At 36.0% G+C, this 21,193-nt stretch overlaps 2 protein-coding genes across 7 annotated transcripts in view; one reads left to right on the top strand and one right to left on the bottom strand.

Annotated features, from left to right (window-relative positions):
• Positions 1-21,193, bottom strand: part of CENPP (centromere protein P) — a 232,136-nt gene that overhangs the window by 52,636 nt on the left and 158,307 nt on the right. The gene's annotated exons all lie outside the window — the stretch shown is intronic.
• ECM2 (extracellular matrix protein 2) overlaps positions 1-21,193 on the top strand; it is a gene marked incomplete at its 5' end in the record, with an annotated part of 56,378 nt that overhangs the window by 16,495 nt on the left and 18,690 nt on the right. Inside the window, 4 exons of one of the 5 annotated variants that reach the window (XM_082634906.1) lie at positions 2,743-2,781; positions 14,023-14,335; positions 18,018-18,206; positions 20,610-21,176. In XM_082634906.1, the coding sequence (XP_082491032.1) occupies positions 2,743-2,781; positions 14,023-14,335; positions 18,018-18,206; positions 20,610-21,176 (1,108 nt within the window). Of the gene's footprint in view, positions 1-2,742; positions 2,782-2,825; positions 3,147-14,022; positions 14,336-18,017; positions 18,207-20,606; positions 21,177-21,193 lie in introns of those variants that run through there. The other 4 variants (XM_082634905.1, XM_082634909.1, XM_082634907.1 and 1 more) reach the window with 4 other exon arrangements.

Raw genomic sequence — 21,193 nt, 5'->3', positions numbered from 1 at the left:
TTATTTATCTATTTATTTGGCTCTGCCGGGTCTTAGTTGTGGCACATGGGATCTTTAGTTGCTGGCATGCGGGCACTTTTAGTTGGGGCATACGGGCACTTTTAGTTGCGTCATGCGGGATCTAGTTCCCTGACCAGGGATTGAACCAGGGCTCCCTGAATTGGGAGCGTGGAGTCTTAACCTCTGGACCACGAGGGAAGTCCCTATCCTGTTTCTTTTGAGGACAACTTAACAATAGCTATACTCTGTCCCAGCATTTCACTTCTAGGAATCCATTATAGAAGAGTTTCTCAGACTCACAGACTTAGAGAACAAACTGATGGTTATCACGGGGGAAGAGTGGGGGGAAGGGATAGTTAGGGAGTTTGGGATTGACATGTACACACTGCTATATTTAAAATGGATAGCCAACAAGGACCTACTGCATAGCACGAGGAACTCTGCTCAATGTTATGTGGCAGCCTGGATGGGAGGGGAGTTTGGGGGAGAATGGATACAAGTATAGGTATGGCTGGGTCACTTTGTTGTGCATCTGAAACTATCACAACACTGGTAATGGCTATACTCCAATATAAAGTAAAAAGTTAAAAAAAAAAGAATATAAGTTTCTGTTTGCCCTAAGCAATGTGTCCAATACGGCTTGTCATCCACATTTTTTTCCTCCCAAAACAATGTATATATTTCAAATCAGGCCACATTTTTTTTAAAGACTTTTTTTTAGAGCAGTTTCAGATGCACAGAAAAATTGAGAGGAAGATTACAGAGGTTTCCCATATATCCCTAGTGCCCCCCATCACACAGCCTCCCTGATTATCAACATCCCCCACTAGAGTGGTGCATTTGTTATAACTGATGAACCTATACTGATGCATCATAATCACCCAAGTCTATAGTTTCATTATGGTTCACTCTTGGTGTGTACATTCTATGAGTTTAGACAACAGTATAAACATGTGTATCCACCATTATGCTATCATACAGAGTATTTCCACTGCCCTAAAAATCCTCTGTGCTCCACCTATTCATTCCTCCCACCACCAACCCCTGGCAACCACTGACCTTTTTACTGTCTTCATAGATTTGCCTTTTCCAGAATGTCACATAGCTGGAATCACATAGTACAGAACCATTTCCGAATTGCTTTTTTTACTTAGTAATATGCATTTAAGGTTGCTCCATGTCTTTTCATGGCTTAATAGCCCATTTCTTTTTAGCACTGAATAATATTCTATTGTACGATGCACCACAGTTTATCCTTTCACCTACTGAAGGACATCTTGATTGCTTCCAAGTTTTGGCAACTATGAATAAAGCTGCTGTCAACATCTGTGTGCAGGTTTTTGTATGGACATAAGTTTTCAACTTATTTGGGTAAATACCAAGGAGCATGACTGCTGAATTTTTCTAGGAAACCACCAAACTACCTTCCAAAGTGGCTGTACCATTTTGTACTCCCACGAGCAATGAATGAGAATTCCTGTTGCTTCACATTCTCACCCGCATTTGGTATTATCAGTGTTTTGGCTTTTGCAATTCTAATAGGTCTGTAGTGGCTTCTCATTCTTGATTAAATTTCCAAAGCTCTTTTCTGATTGTGGGTAGGTATTTTGGGGGGGGAGATGAGGAGAACTCCTATCTCTAATGTTAGAATCTTTGCAAATGTTTGGTAATCTTGGGCTACCTGCTTATGTTAAAAACACTGACCCAAAGCTCTGAATGTGTGGGTGGAGATAGATAGTCAACTTTGTGCTTGTACTGGGTTGAGCTAGTCTGGATTCTGAAGATGAGGATTCCCTTTTCTACTAGAAACCCAAGGCCAAGTGGATGAGAACATGGGTTCAATTTGGGGGTAAATGCCTAATACTTTGAACAAATGATGGAGACATCAGGAAGGTTGGGGTCATATGCCCTGCTTCTCTTGAGTACAGTTTCCCAACGAATCTCACCATTCCCAGGATCTATAATTTCTAAACCTGGAACACCCTCAGAGTTACATTGTCTCATACATATTTTGTTGTCATCTGCCAGACAGAGCCTATGTACCTTCAGTCTTCAAGGAATTTCTCAACATTTCTTGTCTTCTAATAGTACTAATTATTTTGTAGTGCAGTGTTACATTTTTAAAAACAAACATAGTTTTTGTTATTTTTAGGAATTTGGGTGGCCCATGTGCTCAGTCCATCATCTTGATTTGATCTATCCAGGTCATGTTAAGATTTTGGAAAAACAAAAATGTAGCTTCTCTCTGTCAAGTAATTTAGACCCATGAGGTAAGTAAGAATTAAAAAAAATAGATATTATAATTACCTAGTCTACGACAGGCATTTTGTATGTGCTATTCATTCTATCTGCACAAAAAGTTGAAAGATAGGTATTATCATCCCAGCTGTACAAAGAAAAAACACAAACAGCAGTCACAAACAGCAGTAAACTCACCCTAGGTCCCCTATAAGCAGCACTATGGGCCAGGAACCTTGATCTGTCTCTGATCTGCTTATTTGCAGATGAAAAAACTGAGGCTGAGGTAGATAACTAATTTGCCAGTTACCTTAATCAGAAGCCTCATAGCTCCCTTGCATATTTTCTTCTTATTGCTTAAGGTTGGAAGTTACATAATATCAATGACATTAATATGTAACAGCTTTCTGTTTTGTTGACAATATTGTGTGTGAGACTGGTGTGGCCAGCAGAGGGCCGATGAGAGAGTTAAATAACATTAACCCAATTAAAGGCATTACAGGAATGCACAGTCCTCTAACTTGGAACGTTAAGATTTTTAATGTAATTAGTCTATGAAAATCACGCATTTCTTAATCAAGCTCCACTTTTGTGCTTCCAACTCCGCCTTCTCAGTCTACAGACTAATGCTTTTTTCCCCCTCTGCTGCTTTCCACTTTTCCCATGATTTAGAACAAATATTTGCCTTGGTAACTATTTTCCCTGGTTACTCCCTTGGCTGATCTTCTGCACAAAGAACCGAAAGGCATGTATCCCCAAGGGAAGCAGTTATTTTAGATTTTGCAAAGAAGTCAGTTAACAATTTTCAACATTCCCTTCTTTGTTTTAAAGAAAGCTCTGGTTTTGTTTCATTTTCATCTGGAGACTTAAATGACACCAAGCAAAGCCTACTTAGTTTAGATTTCCAGGTAAAATGTTTTAAATTTTAAGTTTCTACTAAAGCATGTGGAATGGTTTTAATATTTGGCTGTTTTATGTTGCAAATATGTTTAACCCTTGAGGAAATAAGCTCTTACTAATAGATTTTAAAAGTTTAAAGTGTACATTATTTTGTTTACTTTTTTTTTTCAGGATGACTACTTCCGAAGTATTTAAAACTTTATGAAATTAGGATTCAATATATTTTTATATGTTTAAATAGAATTACAAGCTCAATAGAAGTATAAGTTGGTTTGAAATTTTCATTCTTTTCTATTTTTAAGTCCTAAAAGAGCATGAAGCATTAATTAAAAATGTTTTTCATTTTAAGCCTATAGAGTGAAGTTAAAAGGGATAATAGGCATCTCATGGCTTTATGTAGAAGTTTAAAATTTAATTTAAACCCTTTTAAAGCTTACTTAAGACAGATGATGAAGAATTTTAATGGGAAATAAACAATAAGTTAACCAAGATTTACAGATGATATTTAATGTTGGGATAAACACAATAAATGCTAAAATGAAAGAACATTTTACTTGATCAAAATAGTACCTACAGTGATTAGACCTATTGTGTCATAAAAGTTTACCTCTAGAAACATATTCACTCAATTATAAAGTTGTTTTTGGAATAAATATAAAAGGCAATGCAAAATTCAATAAATCACTGAAAATAACAAAGGCCAAGGCATCAATGATAAAATTAGTATTGAGAGGCCATTTCATAAACATTATTTAAACATTTCAATTAGACTATTTAGATTCTGATTTTCTTAAAATTAAGATAGCTCTGTAAATTTATTTTTGTACATATCTATTTAGATTTCTGGATAAGTAAAAGTGAGCCAATTTGGGAGGGGGTGGAAGACAAAGAGGGATGGGGATAATGGGAGAAGGGTGAGCTTGGGCAATGCTCAGCTAAGTAAGAGGCTCAGGGACAACACGATGCCTGAGACCCTCATGAAAGTTTATCTCCAGAGCCCTTAGATCCAGGGCCTGACTCCTCATAAGTCTCACCTACCACAGGACGGAGAGTCACATATATGACTGTCAAAGCAAGAAAATCTCCATGTACAGGTTTTATGTAGAGCACAGAATTTATGCCCTCTGTCAGAGCTCACTTCCCCTGCCACTCAGCAAATTCTACTTCTACCCTGTCTCACAGTGCAACTTTTCATATTGCTTTCCCCTGCTGCTGTTGCTATTTCTTCCCAACATATTACCTTGCTCTCTGAATGGACTTTGACAATTTTAGCCGCCAATCAGCTAGGGGATTTGCTCCTCCCTTACATTTTGCATGTTAGTTTTTCTAAAACTAATATAGATTACGAAAAGTTGTTCTAATGTAGTTTCATTTCAGTGACCTACAGTAAAGGGTTTGAAATGACTGCAGTAATTAATGTACCTATATACTGAAAAAGAGATTGCATGCTGAGGTTAGTTGACACGAAAATAACTTAGAGGCTGCTATTTGTTGAGCCAAGGTAAAATGGTGACAAGTCAGCATATGATCCAAGTACATCCTGACTACAGGAGGATAATTCTGGCAGATGAAGTTATAAAAAGAACTGAGATTCAAGAGGGCAAACTAAGCAGATATCACTCTTTTCCTCTTACCAAATACCTAGACATAAGAGAAGATATATTACAAACAAATATACACATGGATATATAGCTACAGTAGGAAATAAGAAGGGGAGCTTCTGGTGAGATAGAAACTGTGAGGAATCCTTCAAATACAGAGAGAAGATGGGAATGAATTTAAAGAGGAAAACCATAGCCTTGAATAGGTATGGGAGAGAACTGTGTAAAAAGAGCTTGTGTGGAAAAGAAAGAAGTCATTAGAGTAGAAGATCCTAAGAAGGATACAATAAGGAAAAAAAACCCCCGTACATTATAGTAGAACTTCTGAATATTAAAAATGAGTTCAAAATCTGAAAAAAACTTCTACAGAGAGAGGAAAAAAGATTTATTACAAAGAGATGAGAATCAGATTCAATTTAAACTTTTCATCAGTAACAGATATAAGAAACAAATGGAACAATACCTATGAAGTATTGAAGGAAAATTATTCTAAAATCATAATTCTATTTCCAACCAAACAAAATGATATTTTCTGACATATAAGAATTCAAAACTTTTACAACCCAAAACATTCTCTTAGAGAAAAATGATATATTTCAGGGAAATAAAACTAATCTGAGGGAACTCATGCTTCTTATAATGGCAGACTATGCAATTCAGACCATTCAGCCTGCTGACAATAATTAGAAAAAAATAGGAAAAATACAGGGCCAATATTTGGGATAGGACTGGAATCCTAAGAGGTCTGGAACAGCTTTTCTTCTGGAGGCATATGTGGAACCAAAAGAGGCGACTGAGAAGCTTAGTATAGCTTTAAAACAGCCTCTCAAATCAAGACAGAAACAAAACTCAAGGAATGGGGCCAATCAAGCAGCAGGGGTGGCAGGGAAAAGTGATGCAGATGAAATCACCAGGTTTTGGTTTGGGACTTAAAGTATAATTATTAATTAGTTATAGTGAAACTCAGCTTCAAATCATTCAATTTATGATTTATAGTGCCCTTAACCTCATGTCCGAATGTAAATCCTTTTAGGATAAATAATAAATATATCATTGCAGGCTTCAAAGTATATTCACAATTTTTCATATACAATGGCTGGCAATCAAATGCCATCAGGCATAGGAAGAAACAGAAGAAAATGGCTAGAAACCTAGAAAGAAATAACAGACAATAGAAATAGACATATAGAATGTCCTAAAATGGAGTTTTCAGACTCAGACTTAAATAAATGTGATTAATATGTTCAAAATGTGAAAAACAAGATTGAAAATTTCAGTAGAGAAACAGAAACAATAAGAACCCACTGAAAACCCGAAAAACTAAAAAAACACAATAACAGAAAAATAGAAGTCAATGGATGGATTTAATAGTAGATAAACCACAGCTGAACAGATAATTAGTGAATGGAAGGGAGGTTAGTGGAATAACCAGGATCAATCACAGGGTGAGAGAAGGATAAAAAATACAAGAGAGGGAAAGTGACATTAAAGACATAATGAGAAGGCTATCATACGTGTCACTGTAGTTTTGAAAAGAAAGAGGAAAGAGAAGTAAGAAAGTATTATTTGAAGAGGTAAGGGCTAAGAAGTTTCCAAATTTGATAAATATCAGTCCACAGATTCAAGAAATGCTATGAATCCTATATAGGATAAAAACAAGTAAATCATATCTACGTACAACAGAGTAAAACAGCTGAAAACCAAAGCCAAAGAGAATATCTTAAAAGCAACCAAAAAAGTTACTCTTAAAGGAGAAATAATTAGATTGACAGATGACTACTCAACACAAAATTTGGAAACAAGAAGACATTGGAATGAAATCTTCCAAATGCTGAAAGAAAACACCTGTCAACCTAGAATTCCATATTTAGCAAATACATCCTTTCAGAACGAACATAAGATATAAACATTTTCATATGACCAACAAACAAAAGAATTGGTCATCAGCAGTCCTGTACTAAAGGAATTACTAAAAGGTATTCTTTTAGGAAGAAAATAATCCTGATAGAAGGCTGGAAATGCAGAAAGAAATAAGAAGAAAGAAAAAGGATAAATGTTTAGGAAGATCTAAATCAGTGGTTCTTAACTGGAGGCAGGCTGACTCCTTCCACCCCCAAGACACATCTGGTAATATCTGAAGACATTTTTGGTTGTTATAACTGAGAGGAGGTATCTACTGGGTAGGAGCCAGGGATGCTACTAAATATACAAAGGCCAGCCCCCCCACCACAAAAAGGAATTATTCAACCCAAATGTTAATAGTGCTAAGGTTGAGAGAGCCTGATCTAAATGAACTTTTAGCATAAAATAATAATCTTTTGAGGGTTTAACATATATAAAGAATTAAAATATATGACAAAAGTAGTATATGTTCTAGGATGAGGTAAGTAAAGTTAAAGTCCAGAAAGAGGTAAAGGTACTAATTTATATTAGACTTGATAAGTTAAGGATGTATGTGGTAATCTCTACAAAGAACTTTATAGCAAAAAGTATACAATTACTAATGGAATAATAAAAACTAAGCAATCACTTAAAAAGAAAGCAAGCAAGAATGGAAAAAAACACACACACACAGAACAGGCAGGACAAATAGAATGCAAATCTTTAGAAAATATATTTAAATTCAAACATATCAAGTGTTACAATAAATACAAATATACTTTCTATTCCAATTAGAAGATAAAAATTGTCATAGTGAACTAAAAATGATATGCTAATAGAAAATATATTGAAAATATGAAAGGCTGAAAGTAAAATGATGCAAAAAATATATTAAGCAGACATTAATAAAAAGAAAGCAGTTACATTAATTAGACAAAGTAGATCTTATGACAAAACACACTACCAGAGATATAGAAAGTACCTAATGATAAAAGCACCAGAAATATATAACAATTCTAAATGTGTATGTACCTATACCATGGCCTCAAAATATATTAATAAATAAGACCAAAGTGACTTATATTAAATTTCATCCAAAAATAAACCCAAGAGACAATATAGTTAAAAACAACAGAAAATCTATTATTACATTATTTATAAATTTAAAAAGTGCAATTAAGAACATAAAAGTGCTCACTTTGGCAGCACATATACTAAAATTGGAACAATACAGAGAAGATTAGCATGGCCCCTGAACAAGGATGACATGCAAATTTGTGAAGCATTTCATATTTTTACATAGAGAACAGACTTGTGGTTGCCAAAGGGGAGGAGGGGAGGAGGGGAGGGAGAGGGATGGGCTGGGAGTTTGGGCTTGGTAGATGCAAACTATTATGTTTAGAATGGATAAACAACAAGGCCCTAATGTATAGCACAGGGAACTATACTCAATACCCTGTGATAAACCATAATGGAAAAGAATATAAAAAAAGAATGTACATATGTGTATAATTGAGTCACACTGCTGTACAGTAGAGATGGGCACAACATTGAAAATCAACTATTCTTCAATTTAAAAGAAAAAGAAAAAAGAACATAAAAAATATTTCCAGAAGATATATGCACAAGAGTGTTTTGTTTTGTTTCAGTTTTTGGCCATGCCACGCAGCTTGTGGGATCCTAGTTCACTGACTACAGATTGAACTCGTGCCCTTGGCAGTGAACACTCAGAGTCATAACAACTGGACCACCAGGGAATTCCCACAAGAGTGTTTACAACAGAGGAAAAGTGGAAAAAATTAAATATCCATCACCAAATTGTTTGTTACATAACTTATGGAATGAAAATAGAGTGCACAGACCAGATAGATTTACATACATTGACATATATGTCCATATGACCACAATTTATTACTGAATGGAAAGAAAACAGATTGCAGTATATCAAACAATTCCATTTATGTTTAAATATATATGTTCATATATGTTTAGAAGGTATCATGAAAGATACCCTTAAACTAGGGGATGGGAAACTATGGCCCATAGGCCAAATTCTGTTTTTCAAAGTGCCATCAGAATACAGTTGTGGCCATCCATTTACTTGTCTATGGCTATTTTTGGCTACAGTAACAAAGTTGAGTAGTTTTAACAGAGACTGTTGTCTTGCAAAGCTAAAAATATTTACTCTCTGGACCCTGAAGAAAAAGTATGTCTACCCTTGTACTAAACTATGAATTATATTACGGCAACTTGTTTTTTATGCCTATGTATCATTTTGAGTTTTTAAAAATTATGTACTAGTTTTAGAAACTTAAACACATCTTAAAAAGCATTGATAAAAAAAAGATTAAGAACTCAGGAGAAAGAAAACTGTGTGAACATGGCTTTTATCTTTAAATCTCTTATGGGCCATGATGTGAACAACAAATTGTAGCTCAATCTAAGGAAGACTTTTCTGACAGAGCTGTCTGAACATGGAAGATAAAGAACTTCCCATTACTGGAAAAGCAGATGACTTCAAAGCTTCATTCAAAATCTGAGTTCTATACAGTGAAGCACCATTATAAATGATATAGATTGCTAGGAAGCAAAAGCATCACCTGGCCACAATGAAAACACAAACGGAAAGTAGGATCATAAATCAATGAACATGCAACTCTGACTAAATAAGCATACCACAGAGATGTTGTGTGTTTGGTTACAGACAACCACAATAAAGCTAATACTGCAACACAGGGAATCACACTATTTTTTTTGGTTTCCCAGTGCATATAAAAGTTATGTTTACAGTATACTCTATTCTATTTAATGTGCAATAGCATTATGTCTAAAAAAATAATCAATGTTCCTGTCTTAATTAAAAAATACTTTATTGCTAAAAAAAATGCTCGCCATCATCTGAGCCTTCAGAGCATAATAATCTTTTTGCAACAGTAACATCAAAGATCACTGATCACAGATCACCATAACAAATATAGTAATTTGGTAATAATGAAAAAGTTTGAAATATTGTGAGAATTACCAAAATGTGACAGCATGAAGTGAGCAAATGTTGTTGGAAAAAAGGTGCCGATAAACTTGCTTGATGCAGGGTTGCCTCAAACTTTCCATTTGTTAAAAAATGCAGTATCTGTGAAGCATGATAAAGTGCAATAAAACGAAGTATGTCTGTACTGTCTCCATAGTTTTGTCTTTTCCAGAATGCCTTGTAGTTGCAGTCACACAGTACTAGCCTTTTCAGATTGGCTTCTTCCACTTAGTAATAAGCATTTAAGATTCTTCCATGTCTTTTCATGGTTTGAGAGCTTATTTCTTTTTAGGGCTGAATAATACTCCACTGTTTGGATGTAACACAGTTTATTTATCCATTCACCTACTTAAGGATGTCTTGGTTGTTCCCAAGCTTTGGCAATTATGAATATAGCTGCTGTAAACATCCGTGTGCAGGTTTTTGTGTGGATATAAGTTTGCAGCTCATGTGGGTAAATATTAAGAAGCATGACTGCTGGATTGCAGGGTAAGAGTATGTTTAGTTTTGTAAGAAATTGCCAAACTGTCTTACAAAGTGGCTGTATGGTTTTGTATTCCCACTAGCAATAAATGAGAGTTCCTGTTTCTACACACCCTTACCTCACAATTTGTCAGTGTTTTTGATTTTGGCCACTCTAACAGGGTACAGTGCTATCTTGTTGTTTTAGCTTGTGATCTACTATTTTAAAAATTCATATTTGGGAGAAGAAAGTAGAAATTCTGGATGATAACTGTGGATTTGTCTATTTCTTCTTGCAGCTATACCAATTTTTTTCTTCATGTAATTTGAATCTGTACTGTTCAGTGTATAAAGGCTTAGAATTGTTACATCTTCATGAATAGATCCTTTTATCATTACATAATGGTTCTCTTTATTCTTCTTCATCTTATATTAATATAGCCATCCACTTTTTTTATTGAGTTAAATATGTCTTTTCTTAAAACTTTATTTTATTTATTTATATATTTATTTATTTGGCTGCGTTGGGTCTTCATTGCTGCGCGTGGGCTTTCTCTAGTTGAGGCAGGCGGGGGCTACTCTTCATTGCAGTGTGCGGGCTTCTCACTGCGGTGGCTTCTCTTTTGTGGAGCACGGGCTCTAGGCATGTGGGCTTCAGTAGTTGTGGCACGTGGGCTCAGTAGTTGTGGCTCACAGGCTCTAGAGCGCAGGCTCAGTAGTTGTGGCGCATGGGCTTAGTTGCTCCACAGCATGTGGGCTCTTCCCGGACCAGGGCTTGAACCTGTGTCCCCAGCACTGGCAGGCGGATTCTTGAGCACTGCGCCACCAGGGGAGCCCCCTGGTGGCGCAGTATTAGCTTTATTGTGGTTGTCTGTAACCAAACAAAGCCCCCCTTTTCTTTTGATTAGTGTTACCAAAGTATATATTTTTCCATTCTTTTAATTTTAACCCATTTGTATCTTTATTTAGCACGAGTTTCTTATAGGCAGCAGAGAGTTGGGATTTTATTTTATTTTGTTTTGTTTTTTATTTTGTTGTGCTGGGCCTTAGTTGAGGCTTGCGGGCTCCTTAGTTGTGGCATGTGAACTTTTAGTTGTGGTATGCGTGTGGGATCTAGTTCCCTGGCCAGGGATTGAACCCAGGCCCCCTGCCTTGGGAGCATGGAGTCTTAACCACTGGACCACCAGGGAAGTCCCTAGAGTTGGGCCTTAATTTTTAAAAATTCAATCTGGACAGTCTCTGTGGCAGTTAATGAATTCACATTTAATATGATGTACATGTAATATGTTTTGGATTATTTTTATTATTCCACTTTATCACCTTTATTGGTTTATTAGCTATAACTCTTGTTTTGTTTGGTGATTACCTTAGGGCTTATAGTATGCATCTTTAACTTATTACAATTATCTTATCTTCAGTTGATATTCCACTTTGCTTATAGTATTAGAACATTACAACAGTATATTTACACTTCCTCTTTCCTCCTTTCTGCTTCTGTTGTCATACATTTTACTTTCACTTAAGGCAGAAACCCCAAAATACAGTATTATTGTATTAATCAACACAACTGTTAAACAGATGACTGTATTAAACTAGCATCTTTTAAAGAGATTTAAAAATAAAAAAAGAGTATTTATCTACATATATGCCATTTCCTGTGGTATTCATTCCTTTGTGTAGATCCATAATTCTATCTGATATAATTTTCCTTCTACTTTAGCATTTCTTACAGTGCAATTCTGTTGGTGATTAATTCCTTCAGCTTCTCTATGTCTGAAAAAGTCTTTATGTTGCCTGTGTTTCTGAAAGACATTATCACTGAGTATAGAATTCTAAGTTGATTTTTTTCAGTACCTGAAAGTCATTGTTCCACTGTCTTCTGGCTTGTACTGTTTTGAATGAGAAGTCTTTTATTCTATTCTTAACTTTGTGTCTTTTTCTCTGGTCACTTTTAAGATGCTCCCCTTATTACTGGTTTTAAAGCAATTTGATTATGATGAATATTTGACATAATTTTCTTCGTATTTCTTATTTTGGGGGTTTATTGATCTTGGATATGTGGGTTTATAGTTTTCATCAAATTTGGAAAATGACTAGTCTTTATTTCTTCAAATATTTTTGTGCCTCCCTAGTCCTTCAGGGACTGGAACTGGACATAAATTGATCTTCTTGAAGTTGTCCCACAGTTTGATGATGCTCTGTTCATGTTTTTTACTGGTCGTGTGTGTGTGTGTGTGTGTGTGTGTGTGTGTTTCATTTTGGATAATTTCTGTGACTATGTTTTCAAGTTTACTAATTTTTTCCTGCCATGTCTAATGTGCTATTCATCCCTTGCAGTATAGTTTTTCCTCTCTCACATTGTAGTTTACATCTTTAAAAGTTCAATTTGGATTTCTTTAAATATCTTTCCTCTACGTTCTTGAACACGCAGATTATGGTTTTAAGAACTTTTAGTGACCTACTTAATAATTATGTCAGCTGTGCTATGGATGGGTTTCAAAAGATTGATTTTTCTCATCATGGGTTAACAATTCCTGTTCCTTTGTGTGTCTGGTAAATTTTTGCTGGATTTCCCAGTATTTGTTGGGTGCTCTGGGACATAGTTAAGTTGTTGCACACAGTTTGATCCTTTCTGGAGGCTTGCTATTCAGTGCTGTAAATGGGATCAGATCAGCCGTTAGTCTAGGGTAAATTGTTTTCTCTGATGGGCCAATGCCCTTCTGAGCACTCTGTCTGATGCCCTTTGCAGTACAGGTTCTCCACTATGACTGGTGGACACACAGAGTCTGCCCAGCCTTTTCTAGCCCAAAGGATTTTTTCTTTTTGTCCTTCATGGTAGTTCTTTCTCAAGTGTTGAGTAGTTTGCTCATACAAATGTGCTAATCATACTCGGTTGAAGACTTGATATCTTTGGAAGTCTTTTTCAGGGTAGCTCTCACCTCCCTGTGCTCTGCTCTGCAAACTCTTGACTCTCTGGCATCCCCAGGACCCCAGGTTTTTTGTTTTTTTTTCAACTCAGAGAGATTGTTGGGCTCTGCCTGGGTCCTTACCCTGGGCTTCAGCCTTGGAAGGAACTCCCTCCAGGCAGTGAGCAGGAGCTCAACTTGGATTTTCCCCCTCTCAGGGACTTCTGTTCTGTGCTAATCCATGTTTAAGGTTTGAAAAAGTGTTCATTTCTCAGATATGTTTTTCAGCTTCACCATGTGCAGGGTCCTGTACTGCTCTTGAGACCAGCTGATTAAAAGTTATTCTTTGTCCCTCTTACCTCTTTATAACTGATACTAGTTTGCTGTTGTTTTTACTTGGTGCAATTATGCTCTTTTCCCCCAACAAAGAAAATTATAACACTAGAGAATAAAATAATAAAATATAAGAGCTGGGAAAATGAATTGTGGATGATGTTAGTCACAGAATGACTTGGCAGAGAGGCGGAGAGAAACCTCCTGAGTAACCTCTGAAAACCTACAACACAGTGGTCCAGAGAGGGGTCGGCAAACTATGGACTGGGGGCTAAGTCTGACCCACTGCCTGTTTTGGAATTTGTATACACAATTGTGTACATATCATGTACACAAATTGTGTACATATTGTCTACCTTCATGTTACAAGGGTCGAGCGGAGTAGTTATGACAAAGAATGCATGGCCTGTAAAACCTAAAGTATTTACTATATGGTTCTTTATAGAAAAAGTTTGCTCATGTCTGGTCTAGCAATAAAGTACTAAATATTATTTGATTCTGATAGAAAAATTCTAAATTCTGACTTGGCAGTAATACTATAGCACAGAGCCCATATATTATATGTGTTATATCTCACAGACTTGCTGCTGAGGGATATAGGCAATTATAGGCCAATTTTCAGAGGTAAAAATTTAGTCACTAGCTCTGAAATTCTGTTTCATTCTCATCCTAGGAATCAAATAGTGAAAAAGCAAGCATGAAGTTTTCAAGCTTGTATTGTTTTCTTCTGCTTCTCATTTTTCAAGCTGACTTTGGACAAAATGAAGAAACTTCTAGGAAGGCAAGAAGGAAGATGTATTATAGAAGACAGAGAAAAAGTTCCTCGCCCATCCACAGATCCAGTAGACAGCTTGGAATTCAGCAAATGAGGATAGTTACACCAGCAGCAACACTTCCCATGGTTAACTTGGATTATAGTATGGAGGAAAAGTTTGAATCCTTTTTAAGAGTTCCTGGAGTAGAATCAAGCTATAATGTGTTACCAGGTAAGAAAACAGTAGGAGAGAGGAAGAGAGAGAAACTCCAAAAAGAAAATTTTTTAAAAATTCAAGTTATTATATTATATTCTGGTTTAATCTACAAAGATAAATTTTGAAATAATTTAAAAAACCATTTATAGAATATACTTATAATAGAAATTATTGTAAAACAGAAAAAATATTACTTATCCTATAACTACATTTATAAAATCATAGTTACTATTTTGGTTTATTATTTCTAGTCTGTTTATTATGCCATGTATTTAAAATAGTTGTAATCATAATATAGTAATATACATGTCAAAACTGCTTTTTCATTTGTCATGACAGATCATCTAGGATATAGAAATAAATGATTCAGATGAGTCTATGAACTCACGGCTATTAAATATTTTCAACCAAACATGAAGTTAAGCCACTGTATTTATTTTATATAGACCAAACTACTGAATTTTTAAAGTTTGAAAAGATTGGAAATTCTTCTGAAGATTTCAACTAGGCATTTTTAAACACTAATATTTAATGGTCCACATTTTTCCAGGTTTGGAAGGAAAAAGTAATTATATTATACATATGGTACCATTACATAAAACTTTCAAAAGACAAAAGAATGTATCACCACAAAATGTTCTGTGACCAATACTTCATACATTGTCTCAAGAAAACCAAATGCTTCTAAATGATGTTATTTCCAAGAAGTTAACAGAAATAACATACAATTACCAGGAAAACAGACAATTTAGGTCACATTTACAACATGATTGAGAGAAGAAAGAGCCTGGAGGCAGGGAATTTAAAATGATGATTATAGCGTACCCATAACTCTTAAAGAACGATGAGGTCAATTTCCCTAATTAAGTGGAAAGATATCCAAGCTATAATAATAGAAAATAAAAAGGTTGAAAAGTAGTAAGCATAATGTGATCTCAAATCTGTTTTAAAAAATATGCAGCATAGGGTGATGTGCATTAAAAGGTATAGAAGATGTATACTAAAGATTTCTAAATTGTCCTAAAATGTTTTCCAGTGGTCTTACAGTACTTTTTAAAAAAATTGTGGTAAGATACACATGACATAAAACTTATCATTTAACCATTTAAAAGTGTACAATTCAGTGGCATTAAGTATATTCACAATGTTGTGCAACCATCACCATTATCTCGTTCCTGAACACTTTCTTCACCCTAAAAGGGAACTACATATGTATTAAGCACTTACTCCTCATTTTCTCCTCCCCCCAGTCCCTGGCAACCATTAATCTTTCTGTCTCTATGAATTTGCCTATTCGGAATATTTAATGTAAAAGGAGTCCTATAATATGTGGCCTTTGGTGTCTGACTTCTTTTACTTGGCATAATGTTTTCAAAGTTCACTCATGTTGTACAGTGTATCAGGACTTCATTCATTTTTTATGACTGAATTATATCTCATTGCAGAGAAATACCATGTTTTGTTTATCCTTTCATCCACTGATGGATAATTGCATTGTTTCCACCTTTTGGCTACTGTGAATAGCACAGCTACGAACATTTGTGTACAAGTTTCTATCTGAATTCCCGTTTTCAGTTCCCTTGGGTATATACCTAGAAGTGGAATATCAGGTACCTAGGAGCTGGGCCATGTGGTAATTTATGTTAAATTTATTGAGAAATTGCCAAATGTTCCCCACAGAAGCTATATCATTTTATATACCCACTGGCAATATACAAAGACTCCAATTTCTCCACATCCTTGCCATTATTTTCCATTTAAAAAACAGCCATTCTTGTGGATGTGAAGTGGTTATCACATTGTGGTTTAATTTGTATTTCCCTAATGACTAATGATGTTCAGCATCTTTTTATGTGCTTATTGTTCATTGTATATCTTCTTTGGAGAAATGTCTATTCAAGTCCTTTGCCCATATTTTAATTGGGCTGGCTTTCTGTTGTTGAGTTATAAGAGTTCTTCACATATATTCTAGATATCAGACCCTTATCAGATATGATTTGCAAATATTTTCTCTCATTGTGTACACTGTCCTTTCACTTTCTTGACAATGTTCTCCAATGGACCAAATTTTTAATTTTGATACAGTCCAATTTATCTATTTTTTCTTTTGTTGCTTGTGCTTTTGGAATCATATCTAAAAATCCATTGCCAAATCCAAGGTCATGCTTTATTTTATGAATATTATATTTTAGATCTTATATTTAGGTTTTGATCCATTTTGAGTTAATTTTTATATTTAGCATGAGGTAGGGGGCAACTTCATTCTTTTGTATCCACATACAGTTGTCCCAGCACCATTTGTTGAAGAGACAACTTTTTTCCCCATTGAATGGGCTTGGCACTTTTGTCAAAAATCAATTGGCCATAGATATAATGGGTTTATTTCTGGACTCTCAATATTCCACTGGTCTATATGTTTATCCTTATGCCAGTACCATACTCGTATAAGCTGATTATTGTAGCTTTGTGGTAAGTTTTGAAATCTGGAAGTGTGAGCCCTCAAAATTTTTTTTTTCTTTCAAGATTTTTTTTTTTGGCTATTTGGGGCCCCTTATAATTCCTTATGAAATTAAGGATTAACTTTTCCATTTCTGCAAAAAAGGCTGTTGGAATTTTGATACGCTATAGTACTTTTATAATCCGGAGACAACTCCTGATTATATCTATTTTTTTTTCCAGGGGAGAAATTGGATGGGTGGGATTAGTTTACTGTAAGTATTCAAATGAGAGATGGGTAGGGCTTGAACAGGGCTGACACAGCAGTAAGGGAAAGAAGGGGACAAATGTGAGAGCTCATTTGTGGGGACAGTGGCTCAACAGATGGAAAAGAGTTATCAGGAATAACACTAGGATTGGAAGGAAAACATCCCCTCTAATATTCAAATTGACTGTCTAATGGCCTGCTTAGTTGACACACTTATCCATGTATCTACAACACTGTATGTAGAGAAAACAATATACTAAAACCCACTGCACTGTGTACTTTAAAAGGGTATTTGAATTGTATTTCAATAACACAACTATTCTAAAAAAAAGAGATTGTTGCAATGTCTCATCGAGAATTCAATGTAAAAAGCACCACAAGCATACAATCTGATTTCACCTCTCCATCTGCACATCAAGAAGGGTACAATGTGGGCTCATTCATCATTAGTGCTGTTCCAGCTCTCTGCTCTCTGGCACGTGATGGAACTATACTGTTTTTTCTCTTCTGAAGTTAGATGTAGCCATATAATTTGCCTTGGTCAATGTAATTAGACACGTTTAGAGCTTGTGTGTTATTTGCAACCTCACATTCCCACTGCTGTGGCCATCAGGGCAGCCTGCTTGGAGATGAAGCCTATTTTATCCTGACAAACAATATCTACATTGGACACATAGCAGGAACAAGAAATAACTGAGATTTGGGGGTTGTTTGCTGCTGTTGTATAACTTAGCCATCCTGACAGATGCAGGATGGAAGTACGATTCAGGCTCAAGTTACCATGAAGAGGTCACTCTCAGAGCCTAAGTAAGAGGGGTTGAGAATACAGCAGGTGAAAAGCATTTCAGAGGGTTATATGTGTAAGATACTTCTATCCTCTGCATGAAAGAACATAGAATATTATTCTCGTGTGGCTCTATCACATTGGGCTCACTTCCATTCACAAGTGCTAGTAACCATACAAGGAATTTAAATGTTACTGTTCTCTTCTAGGAAAGAAAGGACACTGTTTGGCAAATGGGATGACCATGTATAACAAAGCTGTTTGGTCTCCTGAGCCCTGCACTACCTGCCTCTGCTCGAATGGAAGAGTCCTTTGTGATGAGACCAAGTGCCACCCTCAGATGTGCCCCCAAACAGTTACACCTGAAGGAGAATGCTGCCCCGTCTGCTCTGATACTGGTACAAATATTTAGCCCAAACAAAATATCACATGTGATTTAGTCTTTAACTTCCATTTGTTTTTATTTTATCACTACCTTAAATTTTAAATTATGATAAACTAGTCATCAGGGTACTTAAAATATTGGCACAATGATGATAAACATGGAAATTATTTGGGAAATTGCATGATACGGGAGAGAAAAATAAAACATCTTGGCTTTAGAGTTCTAGCTCTATTAGAATGAGTAAACTCAGACCAGATCACATTCCACATTTGACTTGCAGCATTACAGATGTAGTGATAGAATTTACATAGCAAACAGCTCCCATGTTCTTAGTATGTGTGAAGAGCTCTGCTTAGTTCCTTACATGCATTATCTCACTTAATTCAATTCAGTGTGTTTACAGTTATCCACCCAAATGAAGATGAAGAACTCATGGTGAACAAAGGGAGGAGTGGCTTGCATCTAGAGAGAATAAAGCCCAGTTTTCCCAGTCTATGTGCAGTCATTAGTGCTCAGGTAATCCTAGGGAAATAAAGGGCAATGGCCCTGGAGCAGTGGCTTTCTGTTGTGGCACTGCTGTGCACAGAAAGATCACACTATGAGGTTTTGTTGGCTGCTCACTGTGCCTTATCTATGAGGCTGATGCAGTAGAGGACTCTAGGGAGGAAGCCTCAGGACTCCTGCAAGAAAAGCCTGGCCAATAGCTTATGAAATAAATAAATGTGTGTTAAATAATTCGATGGGAAGGGATACAGATACTTTCTGTTGCCTATGATCAAGGTAGATTGTTTCCATGCACACAGGATGATCACAGGGTGGTTACCTACAGAAGTCTCCTACCAGGAAGAACTTCAGAACATTTAGGAACTGTATTTTGGTGTATACTACTAATTATTTTACTAAGCTATTATGACTTTAAAAAATGTTAGAAAAGAAAAGTGTTTAATGAAACTGACTCCTTGGGATATGAAACACAAGATTTATAAAGGCAAGATCCAGAAATTCTCAGACATTTTTCAAAGGACTTGAACTATTATTCTTGAAATGCTGTGGTTATTTTGGAAAAATAAACTTGGATATACAGAAAAGATTTTAAATGTTTCAATATGATAGTTTTAGTTTCATTTTGCTAATTTTTTCCTACTCCCCTTTTGCATGTTCTGTCAGGGATGTGAAAAAAATAACTCACAGACTTTATAATACATACCGAATTGAAATCTCAAGTAATTACTTCACAATTATATATATATATATATATTTTTTTTTTTTTGTGGTATGCGGGCCTCTCACTGTTGTGGCCTCTCCCGTTGCGGAGCACAGGCTCCGGATGCGCAGGCCCAGCGGCCATGGCTCACGGGACCAGCCGCTCCGCGGCATATGGGATCCTCCCAGACCGGGGCACGAACCCGTATCCCCTGCATCGGCAGGCGGACTCTCAACCACTGTGCCACCAGGGAGGCCCTTCACAATTATATTTTGAGTTCCTTCTTTGGGGTGATTTATGTATGGCATTAAATAAAATCATGGAAATGATTAAGTAAATTTTTATATTTTGATGAAAGAAAATCTATGTACTGAGCTCACTTTTCCCTAAAACTCTTCATTCAGAGGGTGAGTCTAAAGTCTGGTCTTTGTCAAGTCTTCCCCACTTTCTGCCAAAGATAATAACAGCTAAATACAAATGTAGATAAACTTTCTACTATTATATATTATGCTATCATCATCATGGAATAATAAAAAGTACTCTTGTGCATATGTCTAGGTTAAAGAAACATCATTTAAGTCCAGGACGTCTTCTATAGGTCTCGAGAAGTAAAAATAATTTAAGTACAGAGTCTGGGAGGAAAGCAAAAGAGAATTTTCTATAACTCTAAATTTCAGAGGATGCTTTTAGGCCCATGGAGCTGAAAGAAAATCAGATAGATATAATAAATCTATAAATAAAAGCCAATTTCACTACCATAAACAAGTAAAATGTACATCTCTTTCTCTTTTTTATGTCTGACAGTGTACAAATTCTTACATTATCAATAAGCCCAATTAACTGAACAGTATCTACTATAAAGTTATCACATCTGATTATATTAGAGTCTCACAATAGGACTGCTTATGGTAAGCAACATACGGTAATATTATTCCCTCTTTAGTCACCAGATAGCATGATGATTCTTTAGTAAAAATAAGATTAAGGCTCATAAGGAAAAACAAGAATTGCCTATAAAGTCTTACAAAACAGAAATAAAGTCTATTTATTTCTATTAAAACTTCAAACAAAAATTTCAAGATGCATTTCACATTTAAACTGCACTCATATACCTAGAGGGAATATTATTTACTAACCTAATTTTCACTATGATTTTTCCTTTCATTAATACCACACCTTGCCCCTGCTGTCTTCTCCTTATGTGGTCAGTAGCCTCCTATTTGCTACTCAGTAGTATAGCATTAAATGACAGAACTGAATTTTCTGGTGATTCTTCAGAACAAAGAGAACCTACCAGTTTACTTCATAAGCAACAGCCGTCTCCTTGGGTGGAAATGCATCAAGCACTGAGAAAAGAGGAACTTCAATTTGAGGAGGATGAAGAAGAAATTAAACAAGATGAAGATAGGGAGCAAAAGGAAAAGATCCCTAGACCTGGAGACTGGGGGAGACCTTGCAATGAGGGACAGAGCAGAGAAGGGGGAGAGCAGAGACCTGGAGAGGAGGGGAGGCAGGCCCATCAACACAGAAACCCAGCAAGGGAGAATGAGGATGAGGATGAGGATGAGGATGAGGACGAGGACGAGGATGACAATGACACCGTCAGAGGAGATATGTTCAGGATGCCCTCTCAACGCCCAATCCCAGCTACCCCCAGAGGCATACCACCTCTGCCAAGCAGGTGCTCTCTGTCATACAAAACCATCTCCTGTATCAGCGCCGACCTCACACAAATACCACCGCTAACAGCACCAGAGATAACAAGTCTGGAGCTCATAGGTAAGAGATGTTGACGT

Source organism: Mesoplodon mirus (assembly GCF_964341445.2).
Source record: "Mesoplodon mirus genome assembly, chromosome: 1".
Classification (NCBI taxonomy): Eukaryota; Metazoa; Chordata; class Mammalia; order Artiodactyla; family Ziphiidae; genus Mesoplodon; species Mesoplodon mirus.
This window is presented reverse-complemented; position numbering and strand designations above follow the sequence as displayed.